This window comes from Glycine soja, chromosome 3 (genome assembly GCF_004193775.1).
Source record: "Glycine soja cultivar W05 chromosome 3, ASM419377v2, whole genome shotgun sequence".
Taxonomy (NCBI): Eukaryota; Viridiplantae; Streptophyta; class Magnoliopsida; order Fabales; family Fabaceae; genus Glycine; species Glycine soja.
This window is the reverse complement of record NC_041004.1, coordinates 4,841,825-4,864,236: the sequence shown is the minus strand read 5'-3', so window position 1 is coordinate 4,864,236 and position 22,412 is coordinate 4,841,825. Positions and strand designations below refer to the sequence as shown.

Sequence of the window (22,412 nt, the reverse complement as noted above, 5' to 3'; positions counted from 1 at the left end):
TCTTAAATAAAGCAACAAATTAACAGTGAGAATAAAATTACATAAGTCACTTACATGTATTCAAACCTTGAAAAATAGATTACGCGTTATAAGTTGAAGTGATAGAATCCCGTAATATATGTACAAATTATTATTTTTTGGGTCTACATATGTACAAATCATTAATATGTCTTATGCATTCACAAAAAATCTGTAAAAAAAATAGTCTTGTTGTAAATATGTTCCTCTGCAATTTCAATAATAAATTTTTACTGAACAAAGAAAAAAAATACACAAAAGAAAACTCATTTTTGGCTCTGGCTTCCCAAAATACTATCTATTAATTGCTTCAACACCCCTTCGGTGCACTTCTCCCTACTAAAAATCCATCTATTTTGCAAGAAACAATTAATTTAGCTGGATTTTTTTCTAGTACAGTCCTTAAACAGAATACTTGAATGCATGGAATATCTACGAATACCCAAAGAGTAAATTTTGATGATATATTCAATATACGAATAGATGATAAAGCTTAGAAAAAGAATACGTCAAATTCTATGGACTATTTCGTCATTGCCCAGTGTAACGTTTTTAAGTGAGATCGTGTGAGAATTGCCTTATTGAGCAAATAATCATAGTAAAATTGTTACGTTTAAGTTTATTTACTTATTTTTTATATTTTAATTAACTAAATTATTTTTTAATTATTAAAAATTTACTTTTACTTCATCATAATACTGACAAAGCATTAATCAATCGTTCATTTAAACAGTAAGCATATATATAATTAAAGATTGGACTAAAATTAACGATTTTCTAACATCGCGAAGAAAAAAAAAATTAGAGCAAAAAATTTCAATTGTGGGGAAAGTGGGCAAAATGGGAGGTGGGATTGGGACCTTACTTGGAGGAGAGAGTGTTTTGTGTGGGAGATTGATATGATGAATAGTTTTTTAGGGAGTTGGGAGCTAGGAATGGCTTGGGGTTCAGAGTGTGTGCTTTCAAACCCACCGTGATTTTTTTCTCTTTTCTTCTCTCGCATCTGCTGTTTTCTTACATTTTGCAGAAACGATTAATTTGGAAATTCTGCTATTCATGGATTGTGGTTCAGAGTGTGCTTCCAAATGATCCCACCCAACACTTGCACCAACATTCTTTCTTTGCATATGGAAAGAGGTTCTCAGTGTTGCGTGGAGCTAATTTGGGTTGCTGTCTGGCTTTTGAGGATGTATTAGAAACATGATTTTAAATTGTGGTCGCAGTGAACCAGAAAACCTTTATAATATGATGGGCAATTAAGTTGTTTGATATGCAATTGTGTGGCAGGGACTTTGATGTTGTTTATGAGATCATCATATTCAAATCTTGGGCGTGGCTTTCTACTAAGCTGGAAAGGTTTAATTGTTCCTTCATTGAATGGTATACAAAACCTGACATTGTGTATCAAGCAAGCATGGGGTGCAAAAATTAGTTCAGTAAAAATAAATAAAAAATCAATTTCAAACTGTTCTATCCGATTCAATTTTAAATCCAAATAATCGAACAACATAAAAAAATCAGTTAAGAATCGAATTGATTATAAAAAATTAATTTTAAACTAAACTAGTTTTTGACTTGCTAATTTTAAATAGATTCTAAGAATCAAACTCATTTCAATTTGGTTTTCAAACTACTTCTTCAATAAATAAAAAAACTAATTCAACTGAAAATGAAATCAATTTAATGGAAACAATTTGATTAATCGAAACACTATTTTACAACAATACAGCTCATTTTTTCAAACCACGAGTGAAAACCGATTTGGTTACCTTTAATCAGCATCAGTTTTTGTGTTTTTTTTTTCACACCCCTACCTACAAGCAAGTATAGAGGTCCGGGGTTCCGGGCATTGTTATTGGTGGGGAATGGTTGGGTAAAACAGAGGCAGATTTGGTTTGTACTCTCTTATTGTAAAATTCGAATTCAAAGCGATACAATTGACAAGTCTTGCCAGTGAGCCTTGAAATGCATACTTTGTACGCGGTGTCAGTAAGGAGTTTCCATGGTGGTGCGCATTATGTATGGAGTTGGGAAGGCAACTTTGGGATTTTGAACACTTTTTTGTCTGCACTATGGAGAGTACTACAAAAGCAAGTGATTTGGTGCATGTTAATATTAATTATATATCGGTATTTCATTCTTTTTTTCTATTTAGACCAACAATAAAAAATTGATACTAACTTTTTCCGCACGCGTCTAAGTTCCCCTATAAATTCAACAATGTATCAATAGCAATCCAAATAAACTCCAATACATAATATAGGTTTTACCATTGCCTAGTGATATATACTATATATTGATCGGTCGTCGCATATTTATTAATAGAATGGCATCGCGTGGGTATTTCTTTGTTCTTCTCCATGCTTTTGTGTTTGCGACTCTTGCAACCTCAGCTTTCTCAAAATTGTCACCTAATTACTATGATTTCTCGTGCCCTAAAGCTTTGAGCACCATCAAAAGTGTCGTTGAGGCCACGGTGAAGAAAGAGCGTCGTATGGGTGCATCCTTGCTACGCTTGCACTTCCATGATTGTTTTGTTAACGTAAGACATTCTATTCTTGTATACAAATCCCATAAAAAAATTGTTTTGAAAGAAAAAAAAAATTAACAAGTTATATTTTTCGTGTACTTTGAGAAAATTTAAGTTATAATTTGTTAAAATATTCTTACACAAAATAAGTATATACTAGTATATGTTAACAATATGACACGTATATGTAATTATTTTTTTAATCATAAGATGCGTGTTTATATTACCTTAAACACCATTTATATCATTTAAGAAATGTGAGGAGTAATTCATAATTAGATTATTTAAATATTTGAGATTAAGTGTCTAACAACTATTACTTGGTTTTGTGAGGGTGATTTAGGGTTGTGATGGTTCAGTTCTTCTAGACTCCACATCCTCCATTGACAGCGAAAAGAAAGCAACTCCTAATTTCAAATCTGCAAGAGGATTTGAAGTGATTGATGATATCAAGAAGGCTGTGGACGAAGCATGTGGAAAACCAGTTGTTTCTTGTGCTGACATAGTGGCTGTTGCCGCTCGTGACTCCGTGGTTGCGGTGAGTAATATTACTACTACTCTACAACATTATTACTAATTATATTCCCAAATACAATCTATTCTTTAAATAGGTTTATCTATATAGTATATAGTACAGTATGTAATATAATGTTTTTCTGCGATTAACGTTTTGACTTCAATCAGTCGGTGGTATACAAGTATACGAGGAGGAAGAAATGCATTAATTGTTTTCCAAAAACTATGACCAGTCAAAAGTCAAAAGTCAAATAACGTAATAGTACAGTATAGATTTATTATCTAGGGACTCAGCGACTCAATTTGGATATTTAGAGCAGGACTATAATTCTCAAGTCTCAACCCACCTGCAAAAATGGTCACAAAAGATTTAATTCAAACATGCTTAATTTTAATTAATGTACTTCTATCACAATGTTTAACCATCAGAGTGATTTTTAATTCAATTTTTTATATATTGATTTCTTAATTAGTTGTGAATATAAATTATACATTTTCATGCAGTTAGGTGGACCAACATGGAAAGTTGAACTAGGAAGAAGAGATTCCACTACAGCAAGCCGTAAAGCAGCAAATGCAAACATTCCAGCACCAACTTTTAACCTATCTCAACTAATCACCAACTTCAAGAACCATGGTCTTGATGAAAAGGACCTTGTTGTTCTTTCTGGAGGCCACTCCATTGGATTTGCACGTTGTGTTTTTTTCAGGAACCATATCTACAATGACTCCAACAACATCGATCCCAAATTTGCAAAACGTCTCAAACACATTTGCCCTAAAAAAGGTGGTGACTCCAACCTTGCTCCTTTGGACAAAACCGGACCGAATCACTTTGAAATTGGCTATTACTCTAATTTGGTTCAAAAGAAAGGGCTTCTTCATTCTGATCAAGAACTTTTCAATGGTGGCTATACTGATGCACTGGTTAGACAGTACAGCTACGGTCACGTAGCTTTCTTCGAGGATTTCGCGAATTCGATGATTAAGATGGGAAATACTCGGCCCCTTACTGGGAATCAAGGTGAAATCCGTGTTAACTGCAGGAAAGTGAACTAGTTCATTACAAAAATTATGTGATATATATACATATAGAATAATTTCTTGAGGCTAAGATCATGGTGCACAAATATGAATTTATATATGTGTTTGATTGATATCCTTTATGATAAATTGTGTGTTTTCATTGTCCTTTTGAATATAGAAACCTTTCGGCAGATATAGATATATGATTATATTGATTAACTCAGAAATGCATACGGAGAAAAACATCAAAACAGTGTATATATAAAAAGAATCTAATTCCAATGTAAAAATATTAATAAAATATAAAAAAAAAAAGAGTTAAATGTAGTTCTTTATGCATTTTTTGTGTTATTCTTTAATAAAAAAAAATAGTCTTTTGCATCGGTGAATCGGTGATATAATTTGCATAAAAAAAATTGTACAAAGATCAGTATAAGTTACCAAAAGAAAACTACTTTAATTGATAAAGTGCGAGAACAATTTGGATTTGGACATTAACTTGCGTTGGGGGCCAACACGAATCATGAAACACGAGAGGCTTTTGTTATATATACACCTCCCTTTTTTGCTAATGCTTCCATTTGTTTTTTTTCCTATTATCATAAATATCCTTTATATCTATAACATTGACATATAATTAGAGCAAGAGAGGACTAATGGGAGACCAGAGCAAGAAATCAAATTGGGGGATGGAGAGGTGTGATGAAAGAGAGGGGGAATGTGTTGTTTCTATGAAAGAGGAAGTGTCTTGTTACCCTAAAAAGGAAAGTATGAGGGGGAGAGAAGATTTGAAAGGAAAAGGTTTAACTTTTAAAAAAATGAAAAAGGGACATACTTAGAAAAAAGATAAGATATAACAAAAGACAACCTGAGATCGTCTCAGGGCTCTCCAATGGCATTTATTTGCTGCATTTTCTCTGTTTCATCAAGCATCTCCCATTGCATTCTGAAATGGGAGGTGCAGGATTAATAGTGGGAGTACAATAGTCCTCTCCAATTTGTCATCTCATATTTTATGACCCAAAACAAAAGAAAAAAGCTATATTGATAGCAACACCAGCGTACCATGTCCCATAACAGACCCAAGAAGACAACTGAGAAGTTCATCCATTTACGTGATTATGTGTCCCATAACAGCTGGAGAATATCCCATCACGTATCATTCTGTTATTACTACATATCATTCTGTTATTGCCTTTTATCCATCATCCATTTTCATTGTAACCGTTTCAATGCAGGGTTGTTAGTCGTGTAGTGGTAGCTGGCCAATGTTGGACCATAATTGTGGAATATGTTCAGCTATAAATATGCTATCAGCAATATCAATAAACATAGAAGAATTATGAAATAGTTGTTTAGTAAAGTTAGCTTAGCATAGTGTAGTTATGTTTCTAACAAATTAGTGACCTGCCCTCCATGATTGTCTCCCATGGCTGTCTCTATATGCCGAAACCCCTACCTTCAATCATATCCACTCACTACAGTCACCAGGCCACCCTAGACCGCCTTGAAGAGGTTGTATACCACCTATCCACCATGACCACCCAAACTTTGGAGATGACCACCAAGACTCTAGAAATGACCGTCAAGCTTGACGTCATCCTTGACCGGCTATTCGCTCTCATACCCACTTCCTTTTCTCCCAACTCATTCCCAACAGACGCACCACCACCTATGGAGACCTTAACAATAGAGCTACTGAATACAGAAATTGACCTCTCGAGTCTTCGCTCCGCTTTCATCACTATCATGGACACCAAGAAGCGCATCAGTCTCAGCCACACAATGAAGTTACGCATGCTCGAGCATGCCGCTTCAACCTCCTTCCATAGCCGACAACCCTGTCTCTCCTCTCTCAGTTTCTCTCCCTCTCGTTCCTGTGATGGCCAAAGGATCGTTCGCAGTCACGGTCTCCCTCTTTGTCTCTGTCGAGCTCCTTCTTGGACCTGTCGTTCTCGTCGTCGTCCCTCAACCTCCTGCTCTGTCCGTCATCAACGTTGACGTTCGTCGCCACATCCGCCACCATGCACCACCACCGAAGTCACCGCCTCCACCATCATCTCCGCCACCTATTTTTAACGCTTTCCTTGGTTGCTCCACAGCGCGGGTCACAAACACAATCCTCTCCTTGGCAGTTTCGTGCCATGGGTCACACACACCACCTGCTTATTCAGACATTATCATTGTTAGGCCCAAACCAGCCCGCAAACAAAGTAACATCACTAACATACCTTTTGTTTTCTAAAATCACCCCTGTTTCAGCTTATTTTTATTACCCAACCTTGAGGACAAGATTGACTTTTCCAGCGGTGAATAATGATAGCAACACCAGTTGTAACATGTCCCATAACAGACCAAGAAGACAATTGAGAAGTCCATCCATTTACGTGATTACGTGTCCCATATAACAGCTGGAGAATATCCCATCATGTATCATTCTGTTATTGCCTTTTATCCATCATCCATTTCCTTTGTAACTATTTCAATGCAGTATTGTTAGTCGTGTAGTGGTAGGTGGCCAATGTTGGGCCATAATCATGCAATATGTTCAACTATAAATATGCTATCAGTAGAGAAGAATTATGAAATACCTATTTAGTGTAGTTAACATAGCATATTGTGGTTATGTTTCTAACATATATCCGCTCCCATTTCTTTCTGATTATAATCCCCTTCCCTATTTTAATTTTGATTATGACTTAAATGATTTTTTTTCGAACATTATTTTTTTTCTTAAACTGTCCACACTCCCTTTCTTCCTACAATACACTCCTTTGAAGCCAACAAAATACTCACCCTCTCTTTCATTAAAATCATTCCACTTTTTCACTCTCTTTATGACTTCGATTCAATCTTGTTCCGAACTTCCTTGTTGCTTCCTTGAAAATACCAATGGCAAAACCAGGGCAAGGGAAAGTTTCCTCACTCACCGATATCACCATCTTCTTCTTCATATATAACCATTCAAAAGCATTTTTCTTGTTCCAATAAAACGAAACAACATTTCACTGTGCTCACAGCATATAATAGGGAATTGTAATAACTAATAACATTATGTTGAGGTGCATCAATGGAAGAATTGCCAGAAGATTTTATCAACTTCTTGTGTGCTATTGCTCGTGATTGGTGGGACCATGTGAGACCAGCACCGAAGGACCCAATTGTTAGCGTGAACGAGGCATTTCTAGCTGACCCTTTTCCCCACAAGATCAATCTAGGAATAGTAAGTACTTATAGCTATATCTAATCATCATATATTAATTCATCTTCCATATTTTGCAATCAATTTTGATTTTTCTTTTTTCATGTCGTTTTTCTTTACTTTGTAAGGGAAGTTACAGGGGTGATGATGGCAAACCTTTCGTTCCTCAAAGCGTACGTGATGCAGAGACGAAGATTCAGAGATGTAAATTGGAGTGAGTACTCTTGGATTTTCCAGAAATTGATTCTATCATGCTATGTCTTGCTTTATCTAGTTGATGACAAATCATGATAAATAAAAGTGCATTTTGTTGCCAAGAAAGTTGGGTTTATATATATAGAGAACCTCATTTCTGTGGGTTGAAATATGATGGACTACACGTTCTCAACAACTCAAGAATATTATTATAAGATCAACTAGCTTGGACTGTATTTATTTATTATTTTCCTATAGCAACACTAGATACAAAACAAGCTGGTTTACTATCTTAAGCACTGTGATGGTCGTCATAGCTAATTTGTTATAATTTTCCTGCAGTTTTTCTTTAAATAGAAACAATATATATATATATATATTAGTGCAATTTATTTTTGGTGCTTTTCTGTACTGATAGCTCGTAGATACCATTTGGATTTGGTACTAGAAAACAGTACTACAATTTGCAGCATATTGATTTCATTCAGACATTTAGTTTACATAATCTGTGTCATCTCTTGGTTCATCCAATCAAAATTAGGGTAGAGAAAGCCCCTTCAAGGATAAATTAATGGTGGGTGGAGTTCAATTTCCTTCTAATTTAATTCTGACAACAACTATGTCAAATCAATTTTTTATGCTAATTGCATATTTCTTGCAATACTAAAGTCCTCTCTTCCATATATCATGTTATTGTTTCGTTATAATATAACTACTGAATTTTTGTATCATACTCTAGTAACATTAGTGCTTCTATGAATATTTTTTACTTCTCAAAAACGAGTTTAACGTTATTCATTGACAGGGAGTTAAACGCTTCTGCAGTCAGATCAAAATTTGTTCAGGAGTGTGAGATTTAGATTAGCATACGGGAATGATTCAAATGTTGTAAGGGAAGGATTGTTTGCAGGAGTTCCATCTCTGTCTGGATCTGGTGCATGTCGGCTTTTTGCCAAATTTCAAAGGCATTTCTATCCTGATTCTCAAATGTATCTACCAGATCCAACCTGGTCCAAGTAGGTACTTTTCCCATTGGATTTTTCTTTTGGAGATATTAATAACTGCTAAATAATAGTGAATTAATAGTGAAAAATCAGTCTAAAATTAACTTAGAATTAATTATTTAGCAGTTATTTATGCTTTAATTTGGAAAGATTTAATTAAATTCGAATTTTGATAGCAGATGTGAAAAAGGGAGGTACAACAAGTAAAAAGGAACAAAAATAAAGAAAAAAAGAAGAAAATCAAAAGAAGTCCAAGTCCGGCAAGGTGCTAAGCGCAGGACGCGCCCAGCGCGCAAGAAGGCAAGACGCTAAGCGCACGACACGCGCTAAGCGCAAGTGGCGCTGAGCGCGACGTGGCGCTGAGCGCGAGGCTTCACGCTCAGCGAGACTACGAAGGCCCAAGCCCAAGTTTACACTTATAAATAAGAGAGTCAGCATAGGAAAACGAGGACACTTCCTGAGAGTTCAGTTTTCAGACCTCTGACACTCAGTTTTCTCCTTTTCCTTCCCTTTTCTTATATTCTTATTATCTTTCTTTCACCCCCTTCTCATTGTAAAGCTCTCGTGACTATGAGTGGCTAAACCCCCTAGCTAGGGTCTGGCAGGCCTAAAAAGCCAATGATGTATGGAGCATTTCAAGAGTTATCAATAAAAAGAGGAATTCCCTCCAGGTTCTTTATTTATTTACTGTTCTTTCTTTTTACATCTTGTATCTCTGAACTTTCTTTCTGTTAGGTTTTAGTCCACTCGGGAGAGGGTAAAGCCTAATTAGGGGTAAGGAATGAATACTTGAATCTGTTTTAAGGGTTAAGCCACTCGGGAGAGGGTAACGCTTAAGAGAACACTAAAAGGAGGAAATTATCGGGTTATCTTTTAGAGGGTTTTTCCTTCCAGTTTCTTTTATCTGCTTTTCTTTCTTGCATATTCTGCATCTCGGACTTTGCTTTCTGTTAGTCTTTAGGCCACTCGGGAGAGGATAAAACCTAATTAGGGATAAGGAATGAATGCGTGAATCGGTTTTAAGGGTTAGGCCGCTCAGGAGAGGGTAACGCTTAATAGAACAATAAAAGAAAGAAATCATTGGGTTAGCATGACTTAATGCCTCAATGCCCATGCTTTAGCAAACATCTAGAATGTAAACTTAATGCATGTTAGTTATTGAGTCTTCGCAAAGGGCATTTGGAAGATAGGTAATTAAGGTAGGCTTGTCATCATGAGGCATCAGGGGCAAGTAGATGGATAGATGTGGGGCAGAATTAGTTCACTGGTATTGATAACAGACAAATCCAGAATCCATATATCTAGGCTAATTAGACTTGTCAGGTTTTAGCGATTTTAATATATAGATTTTATTCCCTATTTTTATTGTTGGTTTTTCTTAGAAGTAGTTATTCCTTATTTTACTGTTGGGTTTTAGGAGTAAGCATTTAGATTTAGTAGATTTAGATTTTATTTATTTGAATTTCGTAGAAGTAGTTATTTTTATCGCAATTTAAATATTTTATCTTCTAATTTTATCTTTTAATCTTATCTTTAAATCTTTTATCTTATCTTATCTATTATCTTTATCTTTTATTTTAAATTTTAAATTTCTTAGATTTAGATTGCCTTTAATTTTATACACGAATTTTACAATTTACAAACTGAAAAGTACTTCACCTAAGTGCAACAAAATCCTGTGGTACGACACTCGGCTTACCGAGAGATTATTACTACGAGCGATTTGATACACTTGCCAAAGAGCTAACAAGTTTTTGGCGCCGTTGTCGTGGATTTTGTTTTCGCATTTAAGTGTCATACTATCAGTTTGTAATTTGTTTCCCTCTTGGCCATTCTTTCTTTCACCCCTCCTCTATCTCTTGGCCATTCTTTTGGCCAATCTTTCTTTCACCACTCCTCTTTCCCCATTCTTTCCTTCTCCATAAATTACACGGGTATAACCTTATGTTTTTATGCGAGGTAAGTCTACTATCGTTCCCATAGACTTAGAAATCGAAGCTACCTATGGACGTAACAACGCCGCGAGAAGACAAAGGGAGCAAGACATAGATACTTCACCTCCTCTCTCTCCAAATCACGTTCAAATGGACAGAGAACCAGTACGTAGGGTTACCTTAGAAGATTTCTGTCAGACTACTACTCCTGAATTCTTCACAAGTATCACACCGCCAGAGGTTCAAGCCCCTAATATTTCGTACCCTCATTCTCTCATTCAGCTGATTCAGGGGAACCTCTTCCATGGTCTCCCAAGTGAGGATCCTTATACGCATCTAGCCTCATTTATAAAAATATGCAACACGTTTAAGATAGCGGGAGTTCCACCACAAGCGCTACGCCTCAGCCTCTTTTCTTTCTCGTTAGCGGGAGAGGCAAAAAGATGGTTGCATTCTTTTAAGGGCAACACCTTTAGGACTTGGGAAGAAGTTGTAGACAAATTTCTGAAAAAGTACTTCCCTGAATCCAAGACAGTTGAAGGGAAACTAGAAATCTCATCTTTCCATCAATTCCCAGATGAATCCCTTAGCAAGGCCTTAGAACGCTTCCACGGATTGTTAAGGAAAACGCCCACTCATGGATATAGCGAGCCAGTACAGTTAAACATCTTCATTGACGGATTACGACCTCAATTGAAGCAATTACTGGACGCATCCGCGGGAGGAAAAATTAAGTTAAAGACACCCGAGGAAGCGATGGAACTCATTGAGAACATGGCAGCTAGCGATCAGGCTATCCTTCGTGACCGTTCTCATGTCCCAACAAAGAAAAGCCTCCTAGAGCTTAATACACAAGACGCAACTCTGGCATAACATAAGTTGATATCCAGACAACTAGAAGCTATTACAGAGACGCTTAACAAATTGCCCCAACAACTGCAAGCAGTGAATATTTCTCATTCCCCTATTTTGCAAGTAGAGGGATGTCCCACATGTGGAGGGACACATGAGCCTGGACAATGCGCAATCCAACATAAGCCCTCTCAAGAAATAAATTACATGGGCAATCCTAATCGCCAAGGTTTCCAAGGCTACTACCAAGGAAACTCGTCTGGATACAATAACGGACCACCAGGATTTAACAAGGGAAGAAACTTTAACCAAGGCTCCGGCTGGAGAAATCAACGAAATCGGTACAAGGAGCCTAGGCCTCAACCACCATACCAACACCCTAGTCACGGTCCGAGTCAGCAAGAAAAGTTGTCTCTCAGTATAGAGGAAATACTCTAAAGTTTCACTCAGGAGACAAAGGCATTCATCCAGGAGACGAGATCACATCAAAAGAGCACAGATGCAGCTATCAGAAACCTGGAGGCACAATTGGGCCAGCTAGCCCAGGAAAGGGCTGAAAAGCCCACAAGAACTTTTGGGGCTAATACTGAGAAGAAACCAAGAGAAGAGTGTAAAGCGGTAATGACTCAAGCACAAAAGAACGCTCAAAAAGCAAGAACGATGACAAAAGACGAGGAAACTGAGGATAAGAAAGAAGAAATTCAAGAGGAAGGGAAGCTAGAGGAAGAAGAGAAGGTGATCTCATCACCTAAAACCAAGAGTCAAAAGGCAAGAGAAGCTAAGAAAGAAGAATCGCCAGTCTTGCCGCAGGATCTTCCGTATCCTAAGGTGCCAACCAAGAAGAATAAAGAGCTCTACTTCAAGTGTTTCTTAGAAATATTTAAAGGACTGGAGATCACCATCCCATTCGGGGAAGCCTTACAACAGATGCCCCTCTACTCTAAGTTCATGAAAGACATCATCACTAAGAAAGGGAAATATATAGACAACGAGAACATTGTAGTAGGAGGCAACTGTAGCGCAATCATTCAAAGGAAGCTATCTAAAAAGTTCAAGGACCTCGGAAGCGTTACCATCCCATGCACTATAGGAAAAGAAGCGGTAGATAAAGCCCTCATTGATCTAGGGGCAAGCATCAATTTGATGCCCTTATCAATGTGTCGACGAATTGGGAATCTGAAAATTGATCCCACTAGAATGACACTTCAATTGGCAGACCGCTCAATTACGAGACCATACGGGGTGGTAGAAGATGTCCTAGTCAAGGTTCGCCACTTCACTTTTCCAGTGGACTTTGTCATCATGGACATCGATGAGGACACAAAAATTCCCCTTATCTTAGGCAGACCCTTTATGTTGACTGCCAACTGCGTGGTAGATATGGGGAACAGAAGCTTGGAACTGAGTATTGACAATCAGAAGATCACTTTCGACCTTTTTAAAGCAATGAAGTATCCACGGGAAGGTTGGAAGTGCTTCAAGATAGAAGAGATTGACAAGGAAGATAACGTCAATATTCTGGATACACCACACACTTCACTAGAGAAAGCAATAGTCAATAAGATGGACTGTCTCACCAGTGAAGAAGAAGAGGATCTCAAGGCTTGCTTGGAAGACTTGGATCGACAAGAAGTCATTCCTGAGAAAGAAGCCTATTTTGAGACATTAGAGAAAGAGGCTCTGCCCGAGAAAAAGAAGGTTGAATTAAAGGTATTGCCTAAGCATTTAAAGTATGTTTTCTTGGAGGGTGACACCAAACCTGTAGTAATTAGTAATGCACTGACACAGGCAGAAGAGAACAGGTTGGTGGACATCCTGAGGAAGCATAAGGAAGCAATCGGATGGCATATATCTGACTTGAAGGGAATCAGTCCTTCGTACTGCATGCATAAAATAATGATGGAGGACGATTACAAGCCTATTCGACAACCTCAGAGACGTCTGAATCCGATTATGAAAGAAGAAGTAAGGAAGGAAGTGCTTAAGTTGTTAGAGGCTGGACTCACACGAACTGTCACAAGCTGGCGGATGTGCATTGACTACCGCAAGTTAAACGAAGCCACCCGGAAGGACCATTTTCCATTGCCCTTCATGGATCAGATGTTGGAAAGACTTGCAGGGCAAGCATACTACTGTTTCTTGGACGGATACTCAGGTTATAATCAAATCGCGGTGGATCCCAAGGATCAGGAAAAGACGGCCTTTACATGCCCTTATGGTGTTTTTGCTTATAGGCGAATGCCATTCGGATTGTGTAATGCACCAGCTACATTTCAAAGGTGCATGCTGGCCATATTCTCAGATATGGTGGAGAAGAGTGTTGAAGTTTTCATGGACGACTTCTCGGTTTTTGGGCCCTCATTCGAAACTTGTTTGGATAATTTAGAAAAGGTATTACAAAGGTGTGTCGAAACCAACTTGGTATTGAACTGGGAAAAATGCCAATTTATGGTTCGAGAGGGTATTGTTTTGGGTCACAAGATCTCATGTAAAGACATAGAAGTTGACCCAGCAAAGATAGACGTCATCGAGAGGTTGCCACCACCACTGAATGTCAAAGGCGTCAGAAGTTTCCTGGGGCATGCTGGCTTTTATAGGAGGTTCATTAAGGACTTCTCAAAAATCGCCAAGCCCCTAAGTAATCTGCTAAACAAAGATGTAGCCTTTAAGTTTGATAAAGATTGTTCAGCAGCGTTCCAGACACTGAAGCATAGGCTCACCACGACACCAGTAATGATTGCCCTAGATTGGAGCAAGGATTTTGAATTGATGTGTAATGCTAGTGACTATGCAGTAGGTGCAGTTCTGGGACAAAGGCATGACAAGGTTTTTCACGCCATATATTATGCCAGTAAGGTCCTAAACGAGGCGCAATTAAATTACGCCACTACAGAGAAGGAGATACTGGCCATTGTTTTTGCCTTAGAAAAGTTTCGGTCTTACTTGATAGGATCAAGGGTCATCATTTTCACTGACCATGCCGCCATCATGAGGCATCAGGGGCAAGTAGATGGATAGATGTGGGGCAGAATTAGTTCACTGGTATTGATAATAGATAAATCCAGAACCCATATATCTAGGCTAATTAGACTTGTCAGGTTTTAGCGATTTTAATATATAGATTTTATTCCCTATTTTTATTGTTGGTTTTTCTTAGAAGTAGTTATTCCTTATTTTACTGTTGGATTTTAGGAGTAAGCATTTAGATTTAGTAGATTTAGATTTTATTTATTTGAATTTCGTAGAAGTAGTTACCTTTATCGCAATTTAAATATTTTATCTTTTAATCTTATCTTTAAATCTTTTATCTTATCTTATCTATTATCTTTATCTTTTATTTTAAATTTTAAATTTCTTAGATTTAGATTGTCTTTAATTTTATACACGAATTTTACAATTTACAAACTGAAAAATACATCACCTAAGTGCAATAAAATCCTGTGGTACGACACTCGGCTTACCGAGAGATTATTACTACGAGCAATTTGGTACACTTGCCAAAGAGCTAACAGATATACACATTTTTTTAATATCTAAAGCACAAATTTTGTATGCTGTAGTCACCACAATATATGGAGACAAGCTGAAATTCCAGTCAAAACCTTCCACTACTATCATCCAGATACAAAGGGTTTAGATTTTGCTGCACTCCTAAATGATGTCAAGGTATTAGAATAGTATTTATCAAAGTTACTCATGATGTTGAGATGAAATAATACTAACTTTGGTATTTAGAATAGACAATATGCTTTGTCTTTCATTGGATGCTTCTTGTCTTGTCTCTCAGACAAATCTAATACGCTATATTATCATGGTAAAAGAAATACATTTAATGTTGACCTTGGAAATATGATTTTTGTTGCAACACAGATTGGGTTTAACTTGAAAATCAGCTTAACTTGACAATGTTATATTTCCTAATGCAACATTGGTATAAAGAAGCCTCTAATTTTCTGTGTTTTTTCTGTGTTGGTAATTTCAGAATGCACCAGATTGTTCTTTCTTCTTGCTTCATCCTTGTGCACACAATCCAACTGGTGTTGATCCTTCTGAGGAACAATGGAGAGAAATATCACTCCAGTTCAAGGTGATAATGACAAATGAGATGATTTATTATTGATTTGTACCATAAGCCTAAATCAATTATAATATTTTTACTAATTATTTTTCAGGCAAAAAATCATTTTCCCTTCTTTGACATGGCTTATCAAGGATTTTCAAGTGGGGATCTTGACAAGGATGCCATAGCACTTCGAATTTTCCTTGAAGATGGACATTTGATAGGTTGTGCTCAATCATTCGCTAAGAACATGGGATTATCTGAACATAAAGCTGGTTGTCTTAGGTAAGAGAAGTTAGAGGCAGAGCATATTCTATTATATGTAAAATAAAAGTTAGATGTAAAATATGTTACATGATGCATTTTTTAGGCAAGGATCAAGTACATGATATTATGATATGAGTATGACATGAAGCTCAATTTTGTCATAATGTCGCCATTGTGTTTTACTATTTCGCTTCTTATGTTCTTTTCAGCTTTACTGATCTACATTAAAATCTACAACAGTGTTTTGTGCCAAAGTATAAAGCGAGTAGCAGCACTAAAAAGCCAACTACAATTGATGTCCCATGCAATGTATAGCAGCATTCCTTTTCAGGGTATTTCACTAGTTACTATGATATTAAGCGATACCCAAATACAGAAACGCTTTGGAGGAAAGATATAAAGGTAATATTCAGTTTTTCAACACTTTTTTTTTACCTTTCCCTTTGTAAATTGATTGAGGATCTAATCACATTTGATGGCAATGCTGTGTTTGAAGGTCATGGCTAAACGGATTCAAACTATGCCAACTTCCTTGCGGTATTGTCTTGAGAACTTGCATTAATCTTTCAATTGGGAGCATATAATTGATCAGGTTTTGGATGTTTGATTCTGTAATTTGTATATGCAGTTACCATATGCTTGAAGAATCATATTATATCATGAGCACACAGTTTTACACTTTGATGCATATTCAAATGCAGGTTGGCATGTTCTGTTTTTCTGGACTAACCCCTGATTAGGTTAAACAGCTGGAGAAGCTGTTCCATATATACATGACCCCTGATGGAAGAATGAGGTATTCTTCAAAGGAAATACTAACAATTCAACCATGGTTACTATAATTAAATTCTCAATTTGTTTTATCTTCCTTTGTTAGTATGATAGTTATAACTGCTCTAGAGAATATTCTAATTCTTCCTATATAACTCCTTGGTGATACTTGCAGCATGTCCGGTGTGACCTCTAGCAATGTGGATTACTTGGCAAATGCAATACATCAGGTGACCAGAATCGATGAAGAAGCCCTAAGATCATGTTAAGTTTAGCATTAATAATCCTTTTCTACCTTATTCTGATCATAGGATACATAGCCATTTTTCCCCTTTTGTAATTATCTATGTACCTGATATACATCATACCAATTTAGTGAAAATATTCAAGTCAATATTTTTGGACCATCATGGATATTATTGTAAAATTTTGATTTGCAAACACAGCCACAGATTAAGTGATGAATGAAATAGCAGATTTAGATATGCCTTGAAAAAAGTAGTTATGCATCCTAAGTCCTAACTTGCAGAAGCTTATGACTATGCTTTTCTTCTTGTCCAAATTGGTCTAGTTTTCTTCCTTTGTCTCCAATAAAATATTTCTTCAGTTGGTGGGGCCAAGATAATATATAAAACTTGAGTTGTAAGTGAATAAATAAAGACTTGATTACACTTTTAATCTTTTAGGTACTATAATTGTGAGATTTTACTCTTAAGTTTCAACTATAGGAAGTAGGTTTTTAAGTATCACATTGGTGTGATTTTGGTTTTTTATTGGCATACGTGTCAAGCATCACGTAATCAGTTGTAACATCATCATCTAGTATCATGTCAGTTAACAAAAGATCAATAAGAAACCAAAATCAGATAATTATGATATTAGAGTACCTAGTTTATGCAATTGGAATCCGAGGACCAAAAGTATACAATTGCAACCAGGAAGACCAACCAAAAGTACAATTAAGAAATTAAATATATATATATATATATATATTTTAATATGAATTACAATCACATATAATGGAGCTGAAAGTCAGGGGAGCCTTGTGTGTAGCATTTTAACTGGTCGAAACAAACAAAGGGAAGAGAATATTCTTTTTTTGCCGGGTGAACAGGGAAAAGAAAAATCTGAAATTAAGGTTGATGACTTCTTAGCAATCTTCTTCGATCTCTGGAAAATCTCAAGGGACCATTTAATTATATATTATTCCGTTCCTTTTTCTAGAATTATTATGAAAGTGTCACGGTTATTAGTAATAGTTAATTATGTTACTAATATACTATACAATATATGGCCCATATGCACATGGAACCAGGGACAAGATAAAGTCACTAGCAGCTTCTCTGCCGACAAATTAGCTTAAGCAAGTTCGAACAAGTTTCAATTTGTTTGGTATGTTCCAATCTCTCGTTCTGGCAATGTGATAATGCATCATATATATTAAAATGTCGGTACATAGATGTTATTTTTAACTAACTAATTTTGTATTTTTTTGAACCATATTATAATACATTGTAAAATTCGTGATGACCAATTCTTTTAGGTATTATTGATTAAAGTAAATAGACAAAAGACAAAAGTAGTTACTGTTTACCTATCTGATGTAATGTTAAATGTGTATTTGATTGGTATTAAGTGTTGTGCAAATAGCATTTTATTCATTTAATTATTGCATTAGCATGAAGATATGTCCGTTCATGAGTTGATGGTTTGTATAAGAATCCGTGACCGTGACACAAGAGAAATGCTGAACCAAAAGAAAACCTATAGTATATGTAATCTTCCTTTACCAACACGACACAGCAAATTCAAGCCAAATTGATAGCATGATTGTAACTTCTGCAATTAATAGGTTATTTATAAGTGCCATTTTGTAACTCCCCTTACTGAAACGTGTAGCATATATCTTGAATTTGGAATTATGCAACATATTTTCTATCTTTAAACTTTGGTTCACCAAGTTAATTAAGTAATTTCCACCAGTTCTTGCTCTTTGCAATAAATAAAATCATTAAGACAGACAAAGCAAACTCTCTATAGTAACATTATTGGTGAAAAGATAAAGCATTAGTCAAAGATGCTGATTAAGGTGTTTCTTCTTCCCCTTCCCCCAAGTAAAAGGGTAGTGTACGTAATTGTGTACATGTTAATCAAATTCTTAAAGCGCATCAAGCTGCAAGAGAACTAATAAACTTTCTACCACTAAATGTTTAGCTCTTAATTAATCTCGTTTATTATGTGTTTATAATAAGTTCATCACCACCACTACAATACCACATTTCTTGCTTAACATGAAGTTCCACAAAAGTAATGTACACCATTCTCTTTTGGCACATTCTAAGCACAGAAAAAATAAGGAAAAACAATGATCGTTTCAAACTACACAAAATGTTTTTAAGATACACTCACACGCTTTGGAAGCAAGCTTGTTAATTATTTGAGAGGACAAAACTCCCAAGACAAATTCTAGCATAGAAAATAGATTGTCCTCTAAACATGAAGAAGAATATTAGCTAGAAAATTTACAAAGAAATACTATATAAGAATCACATTGTCCACTCCAGATCCAAACTATAATGACAAGTCTTAATTGAATTAGCTTAAGAAAACCTTAGAACTCACTGTCTTAACTGCAGGTGGCACGAGGAATGCTAAAGCACAATTTGGAAGAGGGTGAACTAGCACCACCAACTCCTTCACAATCTCCCTTGAAATCATTACATGATGATCCATAGCTTAAGAGCTTCTTCTTGCCAAACTTAGCCATAGGGACAACTTTGGAGGAGCTTGAAGATGATGAGGGCCATGAAGAAGGGTATGATGATGAGGACGAGAGAATCATTTTCTTGATGAGGTTCAGCTTTGGTAGCATTGTGAGCAAGAGACTAGACTTTGATGAGTGCTTCTTCTCTTTCTTTTTGTAGCTATTGATAGTGCTAAAATGGTAAGAAGGTGGAGGAGTTAGAGGAGGGAGTGTGTCCTCTGAGAACCTGTGTTTTGGGGTGCCAGGCTCAGATTCCCACACAAATGGCACAGCAAGGGCTATTCTGAAAGAAGGGTTGGACATTGAACTTTCCTTTGAAAGAAGCCTGCAGAAGAACTTGTCATCTTGCTTGATACTAAGGACACTCTTCTGGGGTACCTCGGTTTTTGTATTAACCATCTTTGGTTGATTGGAACCGTACTAGGTTGTTGTCACTGACTGATTGAATTTGCAGAGAAGAAGATAGGAGGAGAAGGTTTAAGCTTGGTTTTCTGGTTCAAGTATGAGTGGCAATTACAAACTATGAAATCATAATAGCTTGAATATCTTTTTTATATGCAACAGTGTGCCTAGACTATGCAACTTGGTTATTGACAATAATCGGTATTAAACTTCACACTTTTTAAGGACAAAGGTTCCAATTTTCTGTACCTAACTGCTTTGACCATTTCTCTCACCTTATTATATATATTGTCTTTAAGCAAAATATCAATCAGACTACATGCTTGTGTAGTTCAATAAGGCATGCGTTATTTTTTCCAAAAATGTAATGTAATATTAAAAAAAAACATTCAAACTAAACACATTGATTAACGGCACAGAATTATTTCAATTTAACTACAAACTTCGAGTTCAAATCCTAATATCATACAAGTGCGTTAAATATTTAAGAAAAAAATTTATTATTTATTGTGATCCAATCAAAAACTCAAACAATATTGTATTTAATTTATAATGTGTTAATAAGAGTTGGATTTCTCACCATATATATAAAAGGAGAATCAATGCTTACTTCTATCAGCATTTCAAAGGAATTATCTACGGAGTAATATTGTTAAATATATAAAAAAAAAATTAATAAACAATCAAACCTCAGTACAAAAGTTTGGTAGGTCTATATATTTTTCACACTTCAAACCCAAAAAAAAATTACACGAGGGGCTTTTTAATTAAGATATAATGTAATCTTCACCTGTCAGCTTAAGTTTTTTGATAGTTAGTTAGTTGTAATTTTCAAAAATTGATAAAATGATAAGTAAACCATCGTAATTTTCAAGCGAGACATGATTAGTAAAACATTATGATTATCCACTTGCGGTACCTTTGATTTCTAGTATAAGGTTTGGACCCTACATACACATGTAATGCAATAATATGTACCCATTCTCATGCACCACTTGATTTCGAGAAATTGATATATACCGTATATATTCCATAGGACGTTAATTAATTTGAATAAATCTCTTAATACATGATTTGCTTGATCCATTCCATGGTACGTACGTATACCTAAAGGAGGTGCAAATTTTATGACTGCAGGTCCTCCTCTAGACTATTTTTCAAGAGGAAGCAGCAGCACCTGAAAATGGTCACTTTTAAAGAGAACTAACATGGGACGCACGTGCCACATTAAGGGACATTTTCCTCTTGCATTGTAATTATCTCTTGTAATAAGTGCTACCCTCACATGCAGCTTCCATTTATGGTGACTGAATTGAAGAATTTGATATGGCCACATGGGTTTCTATTATATCAAAAAAGACTTTAGATATGGAGCATGGTGCTATGATAATGAATGAGACTTAACTAAATGAGTTAGTGGGAAGATGACCTACCCTGCGGTCCTAGGCTTCTAGCCATCACTTACATACATGCATGACAGATTTTTGTGGGCTGTGATCAGTGTTACGAGAATGTGGCACCTGGACTAGTTTGGATACAAGACAATTTTGTGTATGTACGTTTCATATATAGATGTAGATGTGAGTGGATATATATGATATCAATAAGGTAGCTAAATTAATTTATGCAATGGCTAAAGCATTTATGAAATCGTCACAGCAAATTTTTATATATAATGATTTGTACCGATCACTAGAACTATCTGATGGTTGTGTAAAGCTATCATCGAATTACGTGTCTATGGACTGGAAATTGTGGAATTTAGTTGGTGCAACAGGTAAAACGTCTTTGCAATGGATGGAGGTAGAGATTTGAGAGGTGAAGGTTATGGGTTTAGAAAGGAAATAGGTAAAAATAAATTATGTTAAATTGATTGGATATTAGTTTACATAATCGGGATTAATGACAATATTTAACTAAAGTACTACACTAACTAATTATATTATATACTTGAACTGAGATATGTCATCCGTTAAAATCTATCACCACCAATAAGTATTTTCCTTCCTTTGAGTTTACCATGAGTATTATTTAATGAACTCATTGAAAAGTAACAATAGTGGAAAATATATTTCTTAAATATAAACTTGTTCAAACGACAATGTACGGTATTTATTATTTAATAATTAAATTCATCCATGGACTATTGTTGTTCAAAATCAGATTTTACTCCAAAAAAAATGAGTTTTTTGTATGAACAAGAATAAGCAAAATGCAGAATCAAGAGATAAACAAAAAATTACACATAAATGTATTTTTTTTTCTTAGAGTAAAAAAAACTCTCAACAACCACTTTATTCAATCTCTTCAGACTTTTTTTTAGGTACAAAACTCTCTATAGATTTAGGCTATGCAAGAAAAGAAATAGAAGCACTATATCAAGCCTAACTAACCTAACCAACTTAAAACTACCTAACTATTACATGTTATAATAGAATAACAGAAAACAGAAAAATACTAAGTTAGTAAAGTCTAATAGAACTAACTAATGGTTGTTAATGAACCAACATACAACAATTCTCCATCTTGGTTCAATAACAAAACATTAACAAAAAACAGTGGCTGCAGAAACAGGATTCAATCACCCTTCAGCAGAATTAAGTCCAAACAATGAAAAAATTTGCTGCTTGGAAGAGTCTTTGTGATCATATCAGAAGGATTGTGATCAGTTGAAATCTTCTTGACTATAACTGATCCTTAACCAATAACTTCTCTGACAAAATGTAGCTTAATATCAATGTGCTTTGTCCTCTCGTGATGCACAAAATTTCTGGATAAATCAATGATACTTTGGTTGTCACAGTGTACTGTGATCACTTCATTTTGTATCTTCAGCTCATTTGCAATGCCTTCAAGCCACAGAGATTCTTT

The 22,412-nt window shown here is 35.7% G+C and overlaps 2 protein-coding genes and 1 pseudogene across 2 annotated transcripts; 2 read left to right on the top strand and 1 right to left on the bottom strand.

The window, feature by feature from the left end:
• The first annotated feature begins 2,282 nt into the window (after positions 1 to 2,282).
• LOC114405990 (cationic peroxidase 1-like) lies at positions 2,283 to 4,221 on the top strand. The gene is made up of 3 exons (XM_028368522.1): positions 2,283 to 2,560; positions 2,892 to 3,086; positions 3,569 to 4,221. The coding sequence occupies exons 1-3, from the start codon at positions 2,345 to 2,347 to the stop codon at positions 4,121 to 4,123; spliced, it is 966 nt and encodes a 321-aa protein (XP_028224323.1). The 5' UTR covers positions 2,283 to 2,344; the 3' UTR covers positions 4,124 to 4,221.
• Positions 4,222 to 6,883: 2,662 nt separating this feature from the next.
• Positions 6,884 to 16,812, top strand: LOC114405987 (annotated as a pseudogene).
• Positions 16,813 to 18,700: 1,888 nt separating this feature from the next.
• Positions 18,701 to 19,712, bottom strand: LOC114405986. Its single transcript, XM_028368520.1, has one exon. It carries the CDS (start codon positions 19,536 to 19,538, stop codon positions 19,002 to 19,004), a length of 537 nt encoding a protein of 178 aa, XP_028224321.1. The 5' UTR covers positions 19,539 to 19,712; the 3' UTR covers positions 18,701 to 19,001.
• Between the last annotated feature and the right edge of the window lie 2,700 nt (positions 19,713 to 22,412).

What these genes read in the sequence shown, in the direction of transcription:
- LOC114405990 (XM_028368522.1), top strand. Translation starts at nt 2,345, where the DNA reads ATGGCATCGCGTGGGTATTTCTTTGTTCTTCTCCATGCTTTTGTGTTT. An exon ending in TCCATGATTGTTTTGTTAAC is followed by an intron (nt 2,561 to 2,891) that starts GTAAGACATTCT and finishes AGGGTGATTTAG; the next exon opens with GGTTGTGATGGTTCAGTTCT. An exon ending in CTCGTGACTCCGTGGTTGCG is followed by an intron (nt 3,087 to 3,568) that starts GTGAGTAATATT and finishes ATTTTCATGCAG; the next exon opens with TTAGGTGGACCAACATGGAA.
- LOC114405986 (XM_028368520.1), bottom strand. Translation starts at nt 19,538, where the DNA reads ATGGTTAATACAAAAACCGAGGTACCCCAGAAGAGTGTCCTTAGTATC.